The 25,272-nt window shown below is 38.3% G+C and overlaps 1 protein-coding gene across 2 annotated transcripts; it reads left to right on the top strand.

The window, feature by feature from the left end:
- The first annotated feature begins 16,352 nt into the window (after positions 1-16,352).
- Positions 16,353-23,693, top strand: LOC107778398 (MA3 DOMAIN-CONTAINING TRANSLATION REGULATORY FACTOR 1-like). Of its 2 annotated transcripts, none has more exons than XM_016598649.2 (4): positions 16,353-16,822; positions 16,930-17,162; positions 18,295-18,389; positions 21,513-23,693. In XM_016598649.2, exons 2-4 carry the CDS (start codon positions 16,940-16,942, stop codon positions 23,304-23,306), a joined length of 2,112 nt encoding a protein of 703 aa, XP_016454135.2. In that variant the 5' UTR covers positions 16,353-16,822; positions 16,930-16,939; the 3' UTR covers positions 23,307-23,693. The 2 variants fall into 2 exon arrangements, with proteins under 2 accessions (XP_016454135.2, XP_075107848.1); XM_075251747.1 differs by having other exon boundaries at positions 16,356-16,822; positions 18,190-18,389.
- Positions 23,694-25,272: the final 1,579 nt, after the last annotated feature.

Here is a 25,272-nt window from a genome sequence, read left to right as displayed (position 1 = left end):
TGTTAATGCACGAAGGGTGATGTCCTGCCATATTGTGAGTGTTAATGCACGAAGGGTGATGCCGTGCCATATTGTGAGTGTTAATGCACGAAGGGTGATGTTGTGCCATATTGTGGGTGTTAATGCATAAAGGGTGATGCCGTGCCATATTATGAGAGTTAATGCACGAAGGGTGATGCTCTGTCGTTTCTATTGATTTATATTGAAAGTGAGAGTAAAAGCACGAAGGGTGATGCCGTGTTGTATTATTATTTCATTGTGAGGTTGAGAGTAAAAGCATGAAGGGTGATACCGTGCAAATTTTCTTCATTATGTTTTCACTTATTAAAAGCATGTTGACTATTCTGGTTATCATTTCCGTTGTATCTCTTATATCTTTAGCATGTCCCCCTCCCAATAGTACATGTTTAGCTGTTATTGTTATTTTTTTGTACATATATTGTTATCTGCATAGGTTTATTATGTGGGTGTCTTGTCATAGCCTCGCCACTACTTCGTCGAGTACATGGGGGTCGGTTGTACTCATACTACACTTTGCACTTCTTGTGCAGATGTTGGTATCGGTCCTAGCTGATCGTGAGGCTTAGCGGCTTGGGCTTGCTTATTGGAGACTCAAAGTAGATCTGCTGGCATCCGCAGACCTTGGAGTCCCCTTCTATCCCCCCTATTTTATTGTTTCTTTTCATTCAGAATAGTTGTATTTCTTTCAGACTCTGTTGTAGAAAATCTTAGAAGCTCGTGAGTTATGAATCCAGATCCGAATTTGTATCAGATATTATGGGCTTTATGTTATTCCGCATTTTAGTTTTAGCTTCTATTTAGTTTAATTGATTATGTTATTGAAATTTACTAAAATTGGTTTAAAGAATCCTCTAACACTGGCTTGCCTAGCAAGTGAAATGTTAGGCGCCATCACAGTCCCGAAGGGGGAAATTCCGGGTCGTGACAGTTTAAAGTGATCTGGGTGCATGTAGCATAATCGTCTCAGTGAATATGTCCTGAAAGAAGGTCACATACATGATGTTATAAAGAAAATAACATCAGAACTTGTTATACTTGTTATTTATGTTGATGATATAAATCTTGTTGGAACTCAAGAAAATCTCCAAAAGGCAATTGAATATTTTAAGAAAAAATTTGAGATGAAAGATCTTGGAAAGACAAAACTTTGTCTTGGTCTGCAAATTGAATATTTAGCAAACAAGATCTTCATCCATCAATCTGCTTATACAGAAAAGGTCTTAAAATGCTTTTACATGGAAAAAGCGCACACATTGAGTACACCAATGGTTGTTCGATCACTTGAAGTGAATAAGGATTTGTTCCGACCTCCAGAAGAGGATGAGGAACTCTTTGGTCCTGAAATACTCTATCTTAGTGCAGTTGGTTCACTTATATATCTTGCTAGTGCTACAAGGCCTGACATAGCATTTTCTATTAACTTACTAGCAAGATATAGCTTTTCTCTTATGCGGAGATATTGGAATAGGATTAAGCATATATTGTGATATTTAAAAGGAGGATTCATAAAAGGAGATAGAATGAAACACATTTCACTAAAGTTATTCTTCACACATGATTTCTACAAAATGTAATATCGATGTGCAGCAAATCCGTTCAAGTGACAATCTGGCAGATTTATTCACTAAATCTTTACCAATTTCAACTTTTGAGAAGGTGGTATACAAGATTGGAATGTTGAGACTCAAATATTTAAAATAAGGTTTTCATCAGGGGGAGTAAAATATGCATTGTACTCCTTTTCCCTTACTAAGGTTTTTCCCACAGGTTTTTTCTTGTAAGGTTTTTAATGAGGTAGCTAGTAATGCGTATTACTAAATATGTGTAATCCTTTTCCTTTACTAGGATTTTTTCCCACGGAATTTTTCCTAATAAGGTTTTAACGAGGCACATTATCTTTAATAATGAACATCCAAGGGAGAATGTTATGAAAATATTATTGTGGATGTCTATTTATTACTCCACTGTAGATAATCTTCCTGAAGAAGATTATCCATTTAGTACTCCATTGAAGTTTATCTCCCAGCAGCTGATGCAGGCAGGTTGCGAGTAGCTCATGCAGGCAGCTTACAAGCAGCTCAAGAAAAGTCTCGCAGCTGCTTGCAGTTGCTTCTTTTTTTCTATAAATATAGGAGATTTCAGTTCATTTTGTACATCAATTTGAATTTGAATAATATATCAATCTCTCCATATACTTGTCTTCGGTTTATTTACTTTACAATCTTTATTTTATAACAGATTGTACTATATTCATCCTTTAAATATATCATTTAAGTTTGGAATTTATGAAAAACAAAAATTATGTAATTTATGACATTCATACCAAAAAAAGAAAGTATAGGCAATGAGATAAATTTATGCAGTTCGCACTTCAGCAAATCGCTTTGTGGTCTTACCAACCAAATAATTACTTGGTCAAACAAACATGCCAAAGTGTGTAATTACACCCAATTACAATTTTCATGTGGCTTCCCAAACATGCTCTTAGTATGAAATGAATAGAGTATAACATTCTTCGAGTGCATTACCATTTTCTATTTCTCGAATATATATATGACTAATTGAACATCAAATGCGAGGCTATAGTACATTTGTGTTACCTTATTAAAATTTTTGTTTCAACACAAGATATATTATTGCTTCTCTTTCCTCTAAATGATAAAGTTCAACGGACTTTTCACAAAATCGCGGGACGCCGGACACAAACTGCATATGTTACCACAATATGAATATTACACCGTATCATTCAATCGGTAACGCCTCAAGAACTTTTAAGGCATTTTACATTTTTAGTTCGAATATGAATAACAATATTATATGTGATGACGTCCACAACACACCTCAATAAGAGATATGATACGGTCGTATGCAATATAAATTACCCAACTATGAGTCGGGGTCGAATCCACAATGAGTTATAAGGGGTGTTAGGAGTATATACTTGAAGAAAGCGAATGGACTAACTAAATTTGCACTTTCACAATGAGTTGTGATTTCTACTTCTACTATTACTCTAACAATTGTGAGCTAAGGAAAACAAACTAGAAATTAACGATTGTTTTTTTGTATTTTTCTAAATAGTTTAAAAGCCTAGGGATGTTACCATGACCTAGGTGTTTGCCTAATGGGTTAAATACGTTAATACATGTTTCGTTGATTGGGGTGTATTATATCTCTCAACTCTACGTTACCCACTCAATACCTCTCGGTTAAAGAGTGATTTTACCCAATTTGGCTTTCTCAAGCTCAAATAGGTGTCAAACAAAATAGTTGATATAAGCTCAAGTCGAGTTCTTACTATCTCTAGTTTGAACCCTTTAATTAGGCTAATCGAACTCTCAATTAACCTAATTCCTTGTTAGCCAAGTTATCCTAGACTAGGTCCATCTTTCTCAAGTAGAGACTAAGTCAAAAAGGCATGAATCAATGTTTGCAACCATTAATTATAAAATTAAAGCATGAACTAGGCTAAATAATCAACACCCAATCATAAACAAGAATTAAATTAAATACCCTTAAGGTTTACACACTAGAGTTGGGTCACAACCCTAGTAAGAATCTAGCTACTCATAGTGGGTATTGAAGAAAATAAAGAAGAAATGCAAATAAAACCCATAATCAAAGATTAAATTGATGAAGTATAATGTTTAAACACTAAAATAATCAAAAACTTCCTAAAATAGCAAAAGGTAACAGCTACAACAACTTTATACTTTGAAACTTGACCTAAAATTGTGAAACTCACTATCTATAGTGGGCCAGAATTTGCTGACAAAAATGCCCCTCGAGAGGTTGTGCGGCAACACACTTCCATGTGCAGTCCACCGATTTCTTCAGCTGGCAGGAGAGTGGATTTTGCAGCCGCACATTTCTGGATTGCGGTTGCGAAGCAACTTTTGCTGCTGTACAATTATTGTGCGGTCCGCACTTCAGCAAGGCATCACGACTTGGTCTTTTTGCATATTCTCTGAACTTTGAATTTTTGTCAGTGAAAGCCTTGTTTTGTGGCCGCACAAGTCATGTGTGGTCCGCACATTGGTCAAAATCATGTTGGGTTCTGTTGCTTGGTTTGTGGCTGTAGATGGAATTCTACGGTCCGCAATTTCTTCTGCAGCCACAGAAATCCTTCTGCAGACCGCACTTCTTTGCCTTTGCGGCCTTTAATGCCTTGTGCTTCAGAACACTCCTTTTTTAATCGGATTTCATCGTGGTAGATTAAACTTCCAACATTCCTGCAATTTGCACAATTTCATTAGTTTTGGGAATACAAATTAATATTTTTGGACTAAAACCAAAGCGAAAAGGTGCCAATAAGCAGTCAAAATCCCCACTTATCAACTCTCCCAAACTTAAATCTTTGCTTGTCCTCAAGCAAATAAATTAGTTCCCACCACCTAAAGTTAAGGGTCATTTCAGCGAGTCAAAGGTGAGCAATTCACACATCAGCTGGGACCAATAATTACCCACACTACTCATGCATTATCAACAAGGCGACAAGTCAAATTTTATGCACATATAGTTCTAATGTGACATTTGAGCTTCACGAATTGACTTTACTCATCAATGACTCTTATTCTATAATGTAGGTCATCGTGGACTCCAAACTCTTCCTTCTCTACTTTTCATTTGCCAAGCTCACTTAAGAAGTTAGAACTCAATCCGAAGATTCATGAAAGGTTCACTCATCTCTCACAAGAGAATGTCACAAGTACGGCGTCAAGTACCATAGGCTTGCCTCCTATGTAGATCGCCACTAATGTAAGCTCACTCGGTTTATAATCAAGTAAGACTTCTGTCGGGATGTAATGAAGGCTTTTGGGTTAGGGTAGGATACTGTATGGGTAAGTGGTTACACCTTTCCTTAAGCACTCCATCTTTTATTTCTCGGCTCACAATTGCCAATGCTTAAAGGCACTTTCTTGTCATTGGGGACTAGAGAGACTTAACATCACTCTTTCTTGATCATTTCATTCTTTTTCTACCTTTTTGATTTCTCAATATTTGGGATCATTACCTTTTTTTGAATCCATCAACCATTCCACTTATTCACGTTTTGCATTTTTCTTTTTGTTCTTTTCTTTTCTTGCCTTCTCTTTTCATAAAGATCATTTCTTTTCTCTTTTTGTGCCTTGATACCCTTTTTCAAATTCCTCATATCTCCCCCAAACTTACGTTTTAAGCCATTTGTTTCACAAGAGTGTTAAGGAAAGTCTGGATGCCAAGAGAGGGTCACGACAAAGCGGGTAACGACTTATCACATGCTTATCAAATGAGAAAGGCTAGAGGATCAAAGGGGTTGACTAGGGATAACTACATTGGTTGGCAATAGAATGCTCAAACGGGCCAAAGAGAGCCTACAATCACTTCTCAAACCAAGCAAAACTTAAGATTTTGCCTTGAAACACATTCGGGGCAAGTTCTAGACCCTTCGGACAGATACTTGGACTAGTAACAATTCATCTCACCCCCCACGCAACTCGATTGTAAAAGAGGATAGAGTTGAGGTCCCACAACGACCACATTCAAGTTTAAAGATCAATATGGTCCAATTAAACCACTCGATGATTGCTAAAGTCAACTCAAGAGTCACAAAGTCACTAAATAGAGCTATTTCTTTCACAAACCTTGTCTCTAACCATAAGCACATAGTTAAGTGTGTTGGTACTAATTGAAGCATGGTTGACTCTTCGAGCATGACTTAATTAGGTCTTTTTATTCATTACTACTACTACTACTACTACTATTGCCGAAACACAAAAACGGACTCATTCCCTTAAGAAGGTTGGCACGCCATCTATCATTGGGACGAGTCACCCGGTTCACACAACAACTACCTTTGGAAAGAACCGTGGCGTTAAGAAAACCAAAGGTTTTTAGATAGATAAATACAAGTACGAAAAAGTATCATCAAATTATTACATGCCAAATATATCAAAGTGTACCAAATGTGTCAAAAGAACTCCACACACACACACACACACACGAATAAAAAAAACATTGTCCCCAATGCTTAGCAAAATAAGAGTAAGCAGTGTCATCGCCCTCCAGATCAGCCAAATGGATCTCATCATTCTCGACTCTAGGTGTGGCTGGGTTGGCGAACATATGACGCACTGCCTGAGCAGTATCAGCAGCAAGGTTTGGCTCGTCAGACTGGCTAAATGGTGACACCGGTGCAGATGGTGTTGAAGGATCTAGGGCGGAATGGTGTGGGTAAAGCAACATATCAAAGGGGAGATCTCCGGCTGTATCAATTCTGGTCACCTCCCTTTGGAGCTTGTCTACCGATTTCTTGCTCACGTGGGACTTTCTCATCTTTTTCACTTCATTTCCCAGCTCTTCGATCACCGACCCATGCTGTACCAAGGTGCTCATGATTGTCTTCTAGTTATCCAAAATATTCTTTAGGGTATCATCAATGGTAGAAGGAGCCTGAGATGACTGAGAAGTGGACTACGCTGCAACAGTACTGGACAAGTCAAATAACTTTGTAGTAGTTGTCTGCATCCAATTGTTGAGACCCACATCGCAGATAGTGGGATAGTAGGCATGGGCACCGGCCTCAAAGTTGTGGCATGAGTTATAGTAGGGGTTGTGGATGATGGCGGAGGCATAGTTGTGGCACTGGAGGAAGGCTCAGCCGAAATGGATGGAACATCAACTGCCTCAGGAGCTACCACTGCTGGCTCATCTGACTAGCATGTGGTGGTAGGAGGCTGAACTTTCTTCTTCGGGTTGCTCGCATCCATCAGTGAGTACCAAGTAAAAGTCTTCTTCAGCTTCAAGTTTGTGTCAAAATCCCTCGGCTCTACCTTTGCATCGGTAAGATATTTTGTAATAGTATTGGGATACGGGTAGGACGATTTATCTTGCCGTGCGATCACTGAGATGTTGGTCGACATCACAACACCCATATTGATTGGGTAACCGGTCATAATAGATACTACAAGAACTGCACGAGGAATATGAATATGAGTTTTGTTCTAGCACGGATTCAACCTGCTGCACACAAATGTCTGCCACCCCTTTGCCTCAAAACGCAAATTGTTCTGATGAATAGCAACTCCAGCGATAATCCATGGTGGTGGTGGCCCTGGTGGTGCTAGAATCTTAGCTAACCAAGGTCGGACTTCATCCCCCAGTGCACACTTCTGCAAATACTCCTTCGGCTCAACATCTTCAAATCCCAAGTACGCGTTTAGCGTATGCTGATCAAACCTCACCTTGAGGTTGTGCACTTTGGTCACCTTCGTACCCTTTTTTATATGAGCCACATTGGCATAGAATTCACGAAAAAGGTATTCTTTGGCATCCACTACACTCTGGGTAAACCACATCCACCCCTTACATTCCCTGAACTGTCTCAAAATGGCTGGGTTGTACCTCTCCAAATCCTTTAACAGAAATTGTCGCTCAAGAGTTAGCGACCTCACTGGCCACCACATACGGAAGCTGGTGAAGGCGGATAGGATGACAAAGCGGTCCTCCCAACCCTCTTTCTTCTTTGATCTTTCAAGGCCGGCAGTTGTAGCATCTCCCCCTTTGCCATCATCGGGGATCTCATGAACTGGTGTATTATATGCCTCAGGGACTGGTGTAGCCGATGGTTCAGAAGCCTGACTAGTACTCTTCGATCCCTCAGAAGTGTTGTGGGATGAAGATGGATTGTCCCTGAGCTGGTATCTCCCTTGCGGCCTTGACTGTATGGCCGGTTGCTATTGAACAGAGGCTGAGTTACCCTCTGACGCTTCCCCTAGACGGGGCATATGAGCAAGTCTCGGAGAGGTCTGCACCTCTCTCTCTCCCGGTTGTTGCTTTCTTTCTTATTGCCTTTGGTTGGCCAAGGGTTAAGGCACTCTTGCCTCGACCCCGAAAAGATTCACCTCTACCTTTTGAAGTGTCGCCTCATCCTCTGGATCGAACCATTGTCTGTAGCAAGCAAAGGCGATTGTTAGTTGCAATTCGATGTTCAAACAAATTTAGGAGACATGTGAGTAAATGAGAAACTATAAAACACAGTGGGAGATACAGTTGAATCATGCTTGCAGGGGAAAGTGATTTGTGGTCCGCACAATTTCTCTTGCGGACCGCACATTTTTGTTGTGCGGTCCACACAATTTGACTTACGGTCGTACCTCTAAAGCCCAAAAATGCCAACTCTCTGATGACAGAGAATTGGCTAATGTGCAGCCGCAACAAGATTTCTGCGGTCCGTATAATTAAACTTGCGGCCGCAGATCCCTTCTTCACTAAGTTGCCCTAAATTCAATATATGCGGATCACACAAATTCAAGTGCAGCCGCAGAATTCAAAAATTACGTACATATCAATTTTGACTACTTAGGTTTTTCAAATTATCACACAATTAGACATGGCAACATTATAAAAACATGAAATTCACTAACCTAGTCCCCATAGAGCATGTATCAAGTTAACCAGTTCAGATTTACCCCACATGGACACACAATTGAACTCTAATGACAAATGGCCTAAAAAGAACTAAAATTCTACAAATTAAACTAAAACAAAAAGTAACATGAAATTGAAGCATACCGGATGAAGTGAGTGTAACGATCAAAGTGGTTGTGTGTGTGAACAGATGAAATTTCCAAGAAAATTTAACATATCACAATTTTTTTTTGTTCAGAGAGTGAAAAAAACGTAGAATGGGCCTTGTTCCTCTATTTATACTACTTGTTTGCTAAGGGGAAAAGGACGAGTGCGGCCGCACATTTTCATGTATGGTTCGCACTTTGTTACCTAGGGACCTCATCTCAACTTTTCATCTGCGGTCCGCACATTTTCATGTGCGACCGCAGATCGACCTCCGCACTGACAGGCAAAAACTTTAGAGAGTTGGTATTTTCGACATCTCAATTGTGCAGTCTGCAAGATAAATGTGCGGCCACAATGATCTTTTGTTATAGCACCAACAAATGTATGGTCCGTACAATTAAAATGCGGTCTGCATTCCTTAGAACACTTAGCCATAATTTCCTGTAAGTCACACTCACACATGTAGCACACTTCAAATCAGGTTAGAACAAAAAATAACACCTAACTACAAAAGAAAAAGGAAAAGAAACAGGTCTTTGCTTAAAGATTATGTAATAGTTCTCCTACAATTTTTCAATGTACTGCTAGTTTTATCTACCTTTAATATGCTTTTTGTTTTCATTTTTATTTGGACAAATTGTAAGACTTGAACCCAGATTGAGATTTTATATATATATATATACAAGCTACTGGGCACTTAGCCTAGTAGTATATTTGCTTTTTTTTTTAAAAAGAAAAAGAAACATGGGTTGCCTCCTAAGAAGACAGGTGACTTTTGACTTGGAATACTTCATTGTTTTTGTTCTTCAAGTCTAATGCACCAAAATGTGTCACACCCACAATTTCAAAAGGATCGCTCCATTTAGATTTTAGCTTCCCAGGAAACATCCTCAACCTCGAGTTAAACAACAGTACAAGATCATCCACCTTGAACATTTTGTTCCAAATGTATTTGTCATGAAGATATTTCATTTTTTGTTTGTACAATAACGAACTTGCATAAGCATGGTACCGGAACTCATCCAATTCATTCAAGTGTGTAACCCTTAAGTTAGCAGCTACGTCCCAATCAAGATTCAACTTCTTTAGAGCCCACATGGCCTTGTGCTATAGTTCCACTGGAAGATGACAAGCTTTTCCGAACACCATCCGATATGGCGACATTCCGATAGGTATTTTGTAAGTCATCCGATAAACCCATAATGCATCATCAAGCTTCTTGGATTAATCCGTTCGATTAACATTCATCGTTTTAGACAAGATACTCTTTATTTCCTGATTGGAGACTTCCCCTTGCCCGATAGCTTGTGGATGATAAGGAGTCGTGACTTTGTGAGTAACACCATACTTTCTAAGTAAAGTGTCGAAAGCCTTGTTGCAAAAATGTGACCCCCCATCGCTTATAATTACACGTGAAGTACCAAACCTTGTGAAAATATTCTTCTTCAAGAAAGCCACCACACTTCTCGCCTCATTGTTGGGTAAAGCAACGACCTCAACCCATTTGGACACATAATCAACCGCGACCAAGATGTAGGTGTTTCCACAAGAACTCATAAAAGGGCCCATGAAGTCAATACCCCACACATCAAAAATATAAATCTCCAAAATGGTAGTGAGAGGCATTTCATTTTTCTTTGAGATTCCACCGGCCCGTTGACATTCATCACATCTTTTCACTAAATCACTTGTATCTTTGTAAAGAGTAGGCCAATAGAACTCGCAACTAAGCACTTTGGCCGCCGTTATTGCTCCACCATGATGACCACCATATGGCGAAGAATGGCAAGCCCCATGAATTTCACCTTGATATTCTTCCGTTACACATCTTCTAATCACCCCATCCATACAAATTCGGAAGAGTTATGGTTCATCCCAATTAATGAGCATGTGATAAATCGGTTAAATGAGCATCAAATTGGTTTCTTCACATTTAACCAACACTTTATCCAAATTTGTAAGACAATCATCAAAAGAATCTCCAACCACCGAGAAGTCATCCATGAAAACTTCAAGGTAGTCTTTCACCATGTCCGTGAAGATAGCCACCATACACCTTTAAAAAGTCGTCGGTGCATTGCACAAACCAAATGGCATCCACTTGAAGGCGAAAGTACCATAGGGACATGTAAAGGCTGCTTTCTCTTGATCTTCTTGAGCAATAAGAATTTGTTTGTAGATCGAATACCCATCAAGAAAGCAATAGAAAGCACGACCGGCCAATCTATCGAGCATTTGATCTAAGAGAGAAAGTGGAAAATGATCATTCACTGTGACTTTGTTAAGCTTGCGATAGTCCATACACACCCTCCATCCGGTCACCGTTCTCATAGGAATCAACTCATTCTTGTCATTGATGACCACCGCCATGCCCCCTTTCTTTGGGACACATTGAACCGGAGAAGTCCATGAACTATCGGATATGGGGTAGACAACCCCGACATCCAACCACTTGATAATCTCCTTTTGACAACTTCTTGCATAGCATTACTGAGTCTCATTTGATGTTTAATAGATGGTTTGGCGCCATCCTCCAAATTGATCTTATGCATACAAAAGGCAGGGCTTATCCCCTGAATATCCACCAATGTCCACCCAATAACCTTCCTCCTCTTTTGTAGCACCGCCAATGTCGAATCTACTTGCACGTTAGTCAAACAAGAGGAAAGAATATCGGTAAAGTAGAAAAAGGACCAAGAAATTCATACTGAAGATGTGGACGCAATGACTTCAACTCCAAGGTAGGAGGCTCTTCAATAGAAGGCTTTGTAGGAGGAGTTACCCTATTTTCAAGTCCAAGGATAATTTTCAGGTGTGCATAGTTGTACGGCCCCATTCTTTGCAAAGAGTTCACACATTCCATGAAGTCATCCATCTCGTCAAAGTTGAGCAAGACGGCCTCCAACATCTCACCAACATTGATTGTAGCACTTTTTTCATCAACAATAACATTGGTCACCAAGTCCACAAAAGAACACATCTCATTGCTATTTGGTTGTCGCATGGATTTACACACATTGAATACCACTTTTTCATCACCAAACCGGAATGTAAGTTCTCCAGCTTCAACATCACAAAGAGCCTTCCCCGTAGCAAGAAAAGGCCTACTAAGAATAATCGGTACTTCATAATCAACCTCACAATCTAGAATGACAAAATATGCCAGAAAAATGAATTTATCAACATGAATCAAGACATCTTCAATCACACCCAGAGGCCTCTTCATGGTACGATCAACCATTTGCAATCTCGTAGAGGTGGGTCTTGGTTGCCCAATTCCCAAAGTCTTAAAAACTGAATAGGGCATCAAATTGATACTTTCCCCAAGATCACAAAGAGCTTTTGCAAACTCGGCACTTTCAATTGTACAAGGAACCGTGAAGGCACCGGGATCCTCTAACTTAGGATCCATTAAGTGTACAATCTCACTCACTTGATGAGTGACTTTGATGGTTTCAAAATTCATTGACCGTTTCTTTATCACAAGCTCCTCTTCTTGCATCACTTGCTCATCATCAAGAAGTTACCTCTGACTTGAGGTGGGTGCATTCCTACCTTTTCCACTTCTTATGGTAACGACCATGATATGTCACGTGTTGTTTCCACCCTTTGAGTTTACTACCGTGTCACTTGATAGTGCCCCCTTGGGATGAGAATTTAGTGCTTGAGAGATTTGCCCCATTTGAACTTCAAGGTTGCGGATTGATGTGTTGTGTGAGGCAAGTTGAGCATCTGAATTGGCATTCTTTTCCATCATTTGCTTGAGCATATTTTCAATACGCCTCATCTCATTGTTTGAAGAACTTGAACCATGGGAAGGATAAGGAGGCGGGTTGCTCCGTTGTTGATACATCGGGGACCTTTGAAAACCCGGCCCCCGGTTTTCTTGATTGTTGTTCCATCCGCCTTGATTTTTACCCCCTCCCCAATTTCCTTGATTGTTTTTGTTATGCCGATTTCTTTGATTGTTGTATCCGCTCTAATTGCCTTGATTGTTAGAATTCCAATTTCCTTGATTGTTTTGAGGTCGCCATTATTGTTGGTTTGGGCCTTGAAAATTGTTTCTTTTCCCTTGAAAAATGTTCACATATTGCACCTCCTCTTCTTGTTCATTATAGGAATCATCTTGCTCAAAACTACCATCTTCTTGCACATTGTTCTCCACTCTATTTTGCACTTGTGGACCCTTGACTTGTTTGGGATTTTGCACATGAGTTAGTTGGGCCTTTGCTAGTTGAGTCATGGTGGTTGTCAATTCGGAAATGGCTTGCCCATGGTCTTACAATTCTTTGTGAAGCTGGATCATGTTTGGATCATTTTGTGGAACATTGGCCCGAGATTGCCAAGCCGATGATGTTTCTGCCATTTCATCCAAAATCTCATACGCCTCCGCATAAGGCGTAGTCATGAAGTTCCCGCCGGCAAGTTGATTCACTACACATTGGTTGGTTGTGTTAACCCCACGATAGAAGGTTTGTTGAATCATGTTTTCCGTCATGCCGTTGTTGGGACATTCCTTAACCATAGTTCTATAGCGTTCCCATATCTCATATAGTGGTTCAATTGGCTCTTGCTTGAATGCCAAAATCTCATCTCGAAGTGTAGCCATGTGCCCGGGAGAGAAGAACATAGCAATAAAAAATTTTGCCAACTCATCCCAAGTGTGAATGGAATGGTTCGGTAATCGTTTTAACCAATCTAAAGCTTTCTCCTATAGAGAGAATGGAAAAGCCTTAGCCTCAATGCATCCTCGAAGATATTTGTTTGTTTGCTCTCCCAACAAGTATCCATAAACCCCTTCAAATATTTATACGCATTTTGAGTTGGAGCACTGGTGAAGAAATCTCGTTGCTCAAGCAAAGTGAGCATCACATTGGTGATTTGGAAGTTGCCCGCCCTAATACTGGGAGGGACTATTGCACTAGCATATCCTTTATTGGGTAACACCTGGTGTGGACCCGCTCGTGGTGGAGGTGGGGGTGGATCGGGTACATTGTCATGAGGCACCCGGCCTCTTCGGTTGGCTTGAGGTTCAAGAGGTACCTCCTCAACTTGCTCATCCTCGACGTCTACATCCCCAAAGGCATATTTCCGAGATCATTGTTTGCTGCCATGGTTGTACCTAAAATTGTTTCAAGCAAGTTAGTAACACAAAAGGAAAAGAAGATATTCCAAAAATAAACCCAAATATATAGCTAACACCGTTTTAACTCCCCGGTAACAGCATTATATGTGATGACGTCCACAACACACCTCAATAAGAGATATGATACGGTCGTATGCAATATAAATTACCCAACTATGAGTCGGGGTCGAATCCACAATGAGTTATAAGGGGTGTTAGGAGTATATACTTGAAGAAAGCGAATGGACTAACTAAATTTGCACTTCCACAATGAGTTATGATTTCTACTTCTACTTTTACTCTAACAATTATGAGCTAAGGAAAATAAACTAGAAATGAACGATTGTTTTTGGTATTTTCCAAATAGTTTAAAAGCCTAGGGATGTGACCATGACCTAGGTGTTCACCTAATGGGTTAAATACGTTAATACTTGTTTCGTTGATTGGGGTGTATTATAACTCTCAACTCTACGTTACCCACTCAATACCTCTCGGTCAAAGAGTGAATTTGCCCAATTTGGCTTTCTCAAATGAACGATTGTTTTTGGTATTTTCCAAATAGTTTAAAAGCCTAGGGATGTGACCATGACCTAGGTGTTCACCTAATGGGTTAAATACGTTAATACTTGTTTCGTTGATTGGGGTGTATTATAACTCTCAACTCTACGTTACCCACTCAATACCTCTCGGTCAAAGAGTGAATTTGCCCAATTTGGCTTTCTCAAGCTCAAATGGATATCAAACAAAATAGTTTATATGAGCTCAAGTCGGGTTCCTACTATCTTTAGTTTGAACCTTTTAATTAGGCTAATTGAACTCTCACTTATCCAATTCTTTGTTAGCCAAACTATCCTAGACTAGGTCCCTCTTTCTCAAGTAGAGACTAAGTCAAAAAGGCATGAATCAATGTTTGCAACTATTAATTCTAAAATTGAAGTATGAACTATGCTAAATAATCAACACCCAATCATAAACAAGCATTGAATTAAATACTCATAAGGTTAACACACTAGGGTTGGGTCACAACCCTAGTAAAAATCTAGCTGCACATAGTGGCTATTGAAGAAAATAAAGAAGAAATTCAAATAAAACCCATAATCAAAGATTAAATTGATGAAATATAATGTTTAAACACTAAATAATCAAACTTCCTAAAATGGTAAAAGGTAACGGCTACAATAACTTTCTACTCTGAAACTTGACCTAAAATTGTGAAATGTATCTATTTATAGTGGGCTAGAATTCGCTAACAAAAATGCCCATCGAGAGGTTCTGCGGCCGCACAATTCCATGTGCGGTCCGCAGATTTCTTCAGCTGCAGGAGAGTGGGTTTTGCAGCCGCACATTTCTGAATTGCGACTGCAAAGCAACTTCTGTGGCCGCACAATTCTTTTGTAGTCCGCACTTCAGCAAGGCACGGGGACTTGGTCTTTTTGCATATTCTCTGAAGTTTGAATTTTTGTCAGTGAAAGCCCTGTTCTGCGGCCGCACAATTCAGGTGCGGTCAACACATTGGTCAAAATCCTATTGGGTTCTGTTGCTTGGTTTGCGGCCGTAGATGGAATTCTGTGGTCCGCAATTTCTTCCGCGACCGCAGAAATCCTTCTGCGGACCGCACTTCTTTGCCTATGCGCTCTTTAATGCCTTGTGCTTCGGAATACTCCTTTTTGAGTTAGATTTCATCATGGTAGACCAAACTCCCAATATTCCTGCAATTTACACAATTTTATTAGTTTCGGGAACACAAATTATAATATTTTCGGACTAAAATTAAAGCAAAAAGGTGCTAATAAGCAGTCAAAATTCCTACTTATCAATATGCCAGATAATTCATGAGTTATCATATATTTGGAAAGGATTGTATATTTGGGTCAGCTTTTCAAAAAATGGTTATAAATAAATTGTGTTAGTTTATTGGTGAAAGTCTATCTTTTGATTGTTAAGTATTAATTTGCATAGAGCATTTTCAGCTAATGTTCTAAGTTTATAGTTTGTAAATAAAATTTCAAGTGCTTGTTTAGGCATATACATCAAAGGTAGTGAGAAATAAAAATCCTCTCCTAACAAATACTCACTTCATATCATTAAAAATACCACTTGCATCCTTCAAGAATCAAGAATGGCAATTTTCCATTTATGTTATTCTAGAGGTCTTTAAAAGGATCTTTCTTATCATCCTTGTCAACGCTCCTCATATCCATAACTAATGTTGCTTGTAAAGGAGTAACTAGAAAATTTAGAATTGTAGGGCTCAAATTTTCGAGGCACTAGATAATTTATTTTTATTTGCTTAAACACGGGTGAATAAAGTTACATGGTGTATCTATCGATAAAAGGCAACAAATATCCCGTGAAATAGTTGAAGTACTCAAGTTAACCCGAGCATCTTCATTATTTAAATGAAAATAAGGCGTATTTAAGAACATGAACTTTCTATCACTTTTTCATTTTGCATATGTTAGTACTGTTGAATGAAGTGGGAGGAAAATCATAAAGTTTCAGATTCAAATTTTAATGGATGCAAAAAATAATAAGTTTTTATTCTATTTTTTTTATAGGTAAAATTATCTGGTATCTAATCGAGGTGTACATAAACTGACTCGGCTACCAATGTCATAAAAGAAAAACCACCTTCCAAGTGAGGGGTATCAATGTAACTTCAAATTAACCAAAACCCTAATCGGGCACGCTGGATGGAGCTCCATGAATAGAGTCTCAGCTTAAGCGCGAACGCCACGTGGATAGGCTCATCGTTGCTGACGTGTAAATGTAACCGTAGCCTCCCTATTTATGCTCTTCATTCTCTTCCATTTCCACTCAGTACCCCACTCTTCTCACGCTTTTCTTTTTCAATCTAAATCCACAAACCTATTCCAGTTCATTCATACATATAAATCTACACATCATTTTCCAGTTCATTGATCTAGGGTTTCAGCACTACACTGTTGTGTGTTTCTATTGACTATTTGAGGATCGGATTCTCTGTTTTCTGTATCCTCTCTTGGCTCGAGATCCGAGCCAAGAACAGAGGATTTTGTTCTTTACACGGAGCTTTGCAAGTGGCTGGTTAGGGTTTCGAATCGCTCGCTCTCTTCACTGTTTCCACTGCAGTGCAGAGAGGTAAAAACTCGGAAAGAAAAGAAAGAAATACTGAGTTATTACGTGATTTTTAACCGTTCAGAGCGGCGTCGTTATGTAACTGTATCTTGATTGTTTGATGTGTGCAGGTTTTGTGAAATGGCATCGAATGAGGGATTTCTGACTGAAGAACAGAGGGAGATGTTGAATGTTGCACCTCCGAACGCTGACGTTTTGTCATCTTCTCCTAAGTCTTCGTCAGTTCTCTTGTCGGAACATTGCGTGAAGGCACCACCAGGCGGTGGAAAGGTATCCACGGCTGGAATTGCCGTGAGACACGTACGACGTACACACTCGGGGAAACACATCCGTGTTAAGAAGGGTGAGTATTGCTTTTTGGCTGAATCATGACGATATTCTACGTCTAGTGCTTCCTATTGAGTTAAGACTGAAATAAGTTATATTGTTTAAGTGATTCTAATTCACTGTAAGTAATTGAATGACGAATGATGAATGAAATTGTAAATCCCTCTTCGGAGGGAGGCATTGAGCTAATGCGAACTTATTTCACGTTATGCGTGGATTAATATTGACAAAAAAAAAAGGAAAAGAAGAAGAAGAAGAAGAAGAAATGCTGTAATGCCACAGTGCTATCTCATGTTAATTTGATGCAAGAGTTCCGGTAAGCGCACATAGACAATATCAAGAATTGAGGATTGAGTAGGTTAAGTCTTTCCTTTTCAGATGTATCCTTCACTGGTGAGTAGTTGTTGGTACTGTTTTTATTTGTTGTATTAGAGTGTCTCGATATCCTTGTGAACCTGGTGTATTGGTACTTCGATGTCAATACACTGCTTTTGGGCTGCATACAGTTTTTGTGACTTTGTCTATGCAAATTTACACACGGTTAAGAGGATATAGCTGTTATAGCTTACATTTGGTGTTCCCTGAACACTGACTGTTTTCAGGAAGAAGTATTTGGTTGATCTGTTTGCATTTTGGTAGTTTCTTAAGATCAGTCTGGACAGCTGTATCAGCATTTAAGCTGCGGATCTCCGATAGTCATTGGTAGAGAAAAGTCAATAGGTAGATCAGCCAACTGTTTTAGATTGTTTAGGAGTTGAATTGCTGAAGCACACTGTGGAGCATCCAATGATTGATAAAACTAACCCAGTGCTAATATATGCGGGATGCAATCTTGAGTATCATTTGTCAGGTGCAACCGCAGTGTTAATTTGGTTTTGCCTTTTAGGATCTTGGGTGTGGTTTGTTTATTTCTCCCTTCTGTTAAGCGCTGAAGTTACATTTATTAGAGTTAATTGCATCTCCATCATGTTTTTGTTCTTTTGTTTGGAGTTAAAGTAGATATCGTTAATATCGTTTTCTTTTCTTTCTTCCTTCTGATGTAGATTTCAGTGTTCTCATTAAAAGCATGCAAGCTTATAAGGGTTTTTTCCCAATTTCTTTTTCTGCACATATACTGAAGGCTTTCCTGCATTTGATGTCAAAAACAGACGGAGCCGGTGGTAAAGGCACCTGGGGAAAGTTGTTGGAAACTGATGGTGAATCTCATATTGATAGGAATGATCCCAATTATGATAGTGGTGAGGTGAGTCCTACAAAAGCTATACTGGCCGCATGTGATAAAATAACTTCAGATTTGTTATATTGCACATTACGTTTTTGAATAGCTAATTAAATAAACTCATTTTTTGGCATAAACTCATTTTTTTGGCAATGTTACATTGTACAATTAATGTCCCCTTCGGGTTCTAAAGACTTAGTGCCTGCACTACACAATTGTGGATTAGAATGGAGAAAAAGAAATTTAAAGAATGATGAACGGAATCATTGGTGTCACACCTCCTTTTTCCCGAGGGGATAGGGGATAGGGAGTTTTTCCAATTTAAGTGACATTATTCGAAATGAGATTATTTATTTACTTCAGAGTCGCCACTTGAAATAATTTATGGTGTCCCAAGTCACCGGTTTATTTTAGAATTCCAAATCGAGTAAATTTGACTCTTTTTTTTGGTCCGCGAACACAGAAGACCGGATAAGGAATTCTGTTAACCTGGGAGAAGGTGTGAGGCACTCCCAAGTTCCGTAGTTTTAGCACGGTCGCTTAACAATTAATACTTGGCGTAATTATCTGATTTATTACATGTTTTAAACCTATTGTGCATTTTTGTCTTTTACCGCTTTTTAATATTTATGGAACTTATTTGAACAAGTCGCGATGTCGCAAACTCATTTGTTTTTGTACATATTGTGAATCGCGTCACGTGAAACGCACCCGCGATTTATAACATGTTTATTTTTATTATTATCCGAAGTTGAAGTCAAGTCGCGTGAAACGCGCACTTGAGTTGGGGTTTACGTATCGTGACCATGCCACATGAACCATATTCATAGTCACGATGATTTATTAATCGCGCCTAAAACAACTAGCACGTGTTCATGATTTGTTTTTCCTTACGGGTTTGAGATCTGTGTAAGGTCAAGAGCTATGGAAATCAATTGTGGAAAATGGGTTAGCTTTTGCTCTTACTAAATTGAGCCTGACAGAAACTATTTTGGACCAGATAAATTAAATTGGATCGTTGTACAATTTGCTCTTTAAAGCCAATTAATGAGTATGCCCAGATACTAGTTCATCAAGCTACTCCCTTATCAATTAGTCAATTGCAGTAGTACATGTTTCATTAAGAACAACCCAACCACCGGGCCCAATCATTATTTGTTTTTAAGTCCAAACCTCATTTTTCAATTTCAACTAGCAGACATAGATTTTATCCCCAAAGTTCAAACATTCACTACGTGCCCAAAAATTATTTTTTATAAATCTTCATGTTAATCATCAAGAAAGTAGCAAAATTTAACAAAGCTAATGAGACCTAACAATTAATACAAAAAAAAAATATTTCAATCTTCATGAATCTAAATAAGATCAAATTATATATTCAAGCATAATATCTTAATAAAACAATGATGAGATAAATGGACCTTTACAAGACTGTTTTGAAGCTCGGACAATGGACAAGGATGTAAATGGAGCCTCGACCAAAATCGACAAATGGAGCTCGAACTCGACGACTCAACTTTGGAGTTGTTGTTTTCTATACAAAAGGGGACTGTTTCGCTGGGTTTTCGGCTCATTTTGTGGTGCTTTTTAGCTTTGTTTCCAGTTGGTACGGGGCTGGAGTTTAGGTGATGAATTGAAATTTCCTTATCCTAGAAGAAAATAATTTTTTCTCAATTCCTTCCTCCCTATTTTTTCCTTTCTCTCTCCCTCTTTTTTTCATCACATTTCTCTTCTATTTATAGAAAAACAATTTCGAAATTTTCAGATTTTTAGTATTTATTATTTTTTTATTTTTAATTAAAAATAATTTTCACTTCCCATTTTTCTTATTTTTTTAAAAAAATAATTCCCCACTTTCCTTTACTTTTATTTTTTAATTTCTCACTTTTTTACTTTTAATATATTTAAAATCCCACTTTTTTACTTTTCTTTTTTTATTTCCCACTTATTTTACCTTTCTTTTTTTATTTCCCACTTACTTTTACTTTTTTTTAAAATAAAAAAAAATCAGATACCCTTACTTTTATTTTTTAATTCCAACTTTATTTTACTTTTCATTTTTTAAATTTCCACATTCTTTTACTTTTATTTTTTTAATTTTCCACTTTCTTTTACTTTTACTTTTCAATTTTATATTTCTACTTTTCCTATTTTTTAATTCCCATCCGAAATTTGTTTTTTAAAAAATAATAATTATTTTTTTTATTTATTTTCGGTTTTTAATTCATTTTATTTAAAAATAAAGATAAAAATAATACTAATAGTAATAATTGACCTTTTAAATTATTAATAATTTTTCTCTCTCTCTCTCTCTCTATATATATATATATAAGTGTAACAAAGCTAAAAAATATATATTAAATTCTGAAAATATTTACATAGTAGAAGGTGATAAAAATTCAAATATAGTCAAAAATTAGGTGCTCACAATTGGTGAGAAAGAAACAAAAGAATAATGTTTAATCTAACCATAATGATTGTATAGAGAAGAGTCGAAGTGAAGGTTCACGACAATGGTATATTTCTGCAGAAAGCATTGTAAAGTTATTCTTCTAAGTTCTCAATTCACCATGATTAGTTTCTTTTTCTTTCTTTTCCTGCCAGTTTACATCTGCCTCCTTACTGAATAATTCGTCATGACCTGCAATTTTTGCCCTCTGATTAGTAACATAACAAACAAGTTCTGCATCCTAAGATTCACAATCCTTTCTTTGAATTATATGATAGTCCTAGTCCACGGTTGTCTTCGTGTTGTATCTAATCAAATCAATGGTTTAAAGCAGCGGTTATTAACAAACGTTAAAGGTTCAGAGCTGTATTTTAACTTCTAATCTTAGATACTACAATGCCAGATCAAGGGAAGGGATCACACATAGTACTTATCCTTTAAGGAAATTTTTAATTTTCCATCTGCTAACTCCTTTTTTTCCTGAACCAATCGATTCATTTTATATTCTGTTTTACCTATAACTGCTGGAGTTATCGGTGTTGTGAGAAGTGCATCCGTAATTCTCTTGAAGGTTATTATATTAATGTTGTCTTACGCCTTGACTATATCTGAACAGGAACCATATGAGCTTGTTGGAACTGAAGAACAGTAAGGTTATTATATTGATGTTGTCTCACGTCTTGACTGTTACTGAACAGGAACCGTATGAGCTTGTTTCAACTGCTGTCTCTGATCCATTAGATGATTACAAGAAATCTGTAGTATCAATTATAGAGGAATACTTTAGCACTGGTGACGTTGAAGTGGCTGCATCTGATCTCAAGGAATTAGGTTCGACCGAGTATCACCCATATGTTATTAAGAAGCTTGTTTCTATGGCAATGGATAGGCATGATAAGGAGAAGGAAATGGCTTCTGTTCTTCTTTCTGCTCTTTATGCTGATGTCATCAATCCTACCCAGATTAGCCAGGGTTTTTTCATGCTTCTGGAGTCTGCTGATGACTTGGCAGTGGACATACCAGATACTGTTGATATCCTTGCATTATTCATCGCACGGGCTGTGGTCGATGACATTCTTCCACCAGCTTTTATTGCCAGAGCCAGAAAAATGCTCCCAGACTCCTACAAGGGGCGTCAGGTGCTGCAAACTGCTGAGAAGAGCTATCTCTCAGCTCCACACCATGCAGAACTTGTTGAGAGGCGCTGGGGTGGCAGCACCCATTTCACTGTCGAGGAAGTCAAGAAAAGAATTGCTGACCTTTTGAGGGAATATGTTGAGAGTGGAGACACTGCTGAGGCCTGCAGATGCATAAGAAAATTGGAAGTTTCTTTTTTCTATCATGAAGTTGTCAAGAGAGCTTTGGTTTTAGCCATGGAGATGCCGTCTGCTGAGCCACTTATTCTGAAACTTCTAAAGAAGGCTGCAGAAGAGGGTCTTATAAGTTCCAGTCAAATGGTGAAGGGCTTTTCTAGGTTGGCTGAGAGTATTGATGATCTTTGTCTTGATATTCCTTCTGCTAAAACGTTGTTCCAGTCAATTGTTCCTCGGGCAGTCTCTGATGGATGGCTTGATGCATCTTTTCTAAAAGCCTCAGGTGGAGATGGGCAAGCAAATGGTTCAGATGATGAAAAAGTGAAGCAGTACAAAAAACAGATTGTTAATATAATCCATGAATACTTTCTCTCGGATGACATTCCGGAGCTAATCCGGAGTCTGGAAGATTTGGGGGCACCTGAGTATAACCCTGTTTTTCTGAAGAAGCTAATCACCCTTGCCATGGACAGGAAAAACAAGGAAAAGGAAATGGCATCTGTTTTGCTTTCTGCACTTCATATTGAGATTTTTTCTACTGAAGACATAGTGAATGGCTTTGTGATGCTGCTGGAATCCGCTGAAGATACTGCACTTGACATTTTAGATGCTTCCAATGAACTAGCCCTTTTCCTTGCTAGGGCTGTAATAGATGATGTCCTTGCTCCACTGAATATGGAGGAGATAACGACCAGGTTGCCACCAAATTGCAGCAGTGGTGCTGAAACTGTCTGTTTGGCTCAATCACTTTTGTCTGCACGCCATGCTGGAGAAAGGATCCTGAGGTGTTGGGGTGGTGGGACTGGCTGGGCTGTGGAGGATGCAAAGGATAAGATACAGAAACTTCTTGAGGAATTTGAAAGTGGTGGTGTTATCAGTGAAGCTTGTCAATGCATTCGGGATATTGGGATGCCATTCTTCAACCATGAGGTAGTGAAGAAAGCTTTGGTTATGGCAATGGAGAAGAAGAATGATAGGATGCTGGATTTGCTGCAAGAGTGCTTTAACGAGGGGCTTATCACCATCAACCAGATAACTAAAGGCTTTGGGAGGATCAAGGATGGACTTGATGATCTGGCTCTTGACATTCCGAATGCAAAGGATAAATTCACGTTTTATGTGGAGCTCGGCAAAGAAAGAGGCTGGCTGTTACCGACTTTTGGGTTATCTGGCTCTTGACATTCCGAATGCAAAGGATAAATTCACGTTTTATGTGGAGCTCGGCAAAGAGGCTGGCTGTTACCGACTTTTGGGTTATCTGATGCATCTTAATGAGTAGAATCATCTACATTAAGCTTGTTTCATCTCTGTATGTTGTTCGTTGTTGCCTTATCTAGAAGTAGCTTGCACCCTTTTATTGGGAGTGGACTGACCTCGACTGTCCAATCCCTTCTAGTTCCTTTTCTTTCATCTAAAGTTTCTTATATGATGGATATTTGTTGATGTAAAAACTAGGCCCCCGTATTCCTCTGCTGTAGTGGTAAACACATACTACATTAGCTTAATCTTTACTGTCTTCCATAAGAATGTTAGTGCAGATCATTTACATAATCTGCTTTCCCTGAATTTTAATCTTTTTTGGGAATTTTACATCACTGACTTGCTGCACGATGCCATTAGCGTTTTGATACTTAGAAATAGAAGTCCACTGTATGAGTAGTCTTGATACTTGGGAATAAAAATCCACTGTATGAGTATTTACAGTTAAAAGCACATGTTGAATGTATAGACATGAGCAGCTACTTAATCTAAAAGCTACAGAAGGGATGAGTACCAATAGGGCAAATAATGAGCGGCTTTAGTGCAGGTGCTCTTAATTTCTCCTGTTGAATTTTTTACTGCGCAAGATGTTCACCTCTTGTTTGCCTCTTGAAGTTGCAGAATTGTTGGAGAAATAAGAACACGCGCTTGGATTATTTGTGCTCACCATCCTAAGGTAGTGTTTCATGTCTCACCTATAGTCTATGCTTGTTTCAGTATTTGGAACAGAGTGAGCGGAAAAGATTCAGTTATATGCAGGTGAAGTGATGTGTTTCCTCCCTAAAAGCCTTATCCGGTAGTATCTCATTTTTCAAATGGCTGTTCAAGGTATTTAGAGGGCAAAATCGTTTGTTTAGGAATTAAGAAACTGCATTATAGAACGATGCCTGGTCTTCCGCATTATCAGAAATTCAGAATGTGTTTCACTAGCCTTCTCCAGAGTCCAGACTTCTTTTACTCTCAAGGTATTTGAGAATACAGAAATTTGGACGTTTGAGAGAAACAAAATTGAGTCTCGAGATCATCCATCTATCAAGAGACTTGTAAATAATTAAAGGATTTTCAGGAGGGGGAAAAAATAACAAAAAGCAAACTAACAAGACGAATCTCTTCATTCAATGGAAGGAATATGCAGTATAGTGCATCAAAGCTTACCTAATTGATTTATTTAAAATAAGAACTTGTTCCAACTTGGTCCTTGAAGTTTGGCTATGATCATTAATAGAGTTTCAGTTCCTTTTAATCAGCTTTGGTTCGGCAGTAACGACATTTTTGAGTTCAACGATGACTACATGCAAAAGTGACCGACATAGTCTCCTGAATTTACAAGTTTTACTAAACTCATCCATCAAATGTTACGTTAACCACAAAATATCATTCAAGTATCTAATTTATGATCTTCATAATGAAATAGACGGAAAAACAGGAAGGAGTAGATGCAGTCCGCTGTTTAGACTTTCAGAAAATGTATGACCAACTCCAACGTCAAAATGTGAGCCCATAATATTACCAATTATACGTTCTTAAGTTTAAGATGAGAATTTTAATTTTTACTATTCATGACTTTTTGCGCTATTCCAACATTTTTTTCCCGTTGTTATGAGACTACAATCGTAATTGACTACATAAATCCAATCATTCAGGAGTGATCACAAGTTTAGGAGATTGTATGTTTGAATTAACTTTTAAATAAATGAATATAAAAAAATTTGATTTTTGTAAGTATCTGTGTTTAATAGCCTTAGACTCTTGACATTATTCTAATCTTTTTTTGCATTAAATTAAATCATACCGTCAACATTATTGACTAACAAATAAATAATTACGAGTCATCATAAGTATGGAAAAAATGTAAGTTTACTGTATTTATAGATGTTCTTTTGTG

Source organism: Nicotiana tabacum, chromosome 4, assembly GCF_000715075.1.
Source record: "Nicotiana tabacum cultivar K326 chromosome 4, ASM71507v2, whole genome shotgun sequence".
Classification (NCBI taxonomy): domain Eukaryota; kingdom Viridiplantae; phylum Streptophyta; class Magnoliopsida; order Solanales; family Solanaceae; genus Nicotiana; species Nicotiana tabacum.
This window is presented reverse-complemented; position numbering and strand designations above follow the sequence as displayed.

Coding starts and splice junctions, on each gene's coding strand:
- LOC107778398 (XM_075251747.1), top strand. CDS start 16,940: ATGGCATCGAATGAGGGATTTCTGACTGAAGAACAGAGGGAGATGTTG. Junction 17,163..18,189: donor ACACATCCGTGTTAAGAAGG/GTGAGTATTGCT, acceptor CTTCTGATGTAG/ATTTCAGTGTTCTCATTAAA. Junction 18,390..21,512: donor CCAATTATGATAGTGGTGAG/GTGAGTCCTACA, acceptor GTTACTGAACAG/GAACCGTATGAGCTTGTTTC.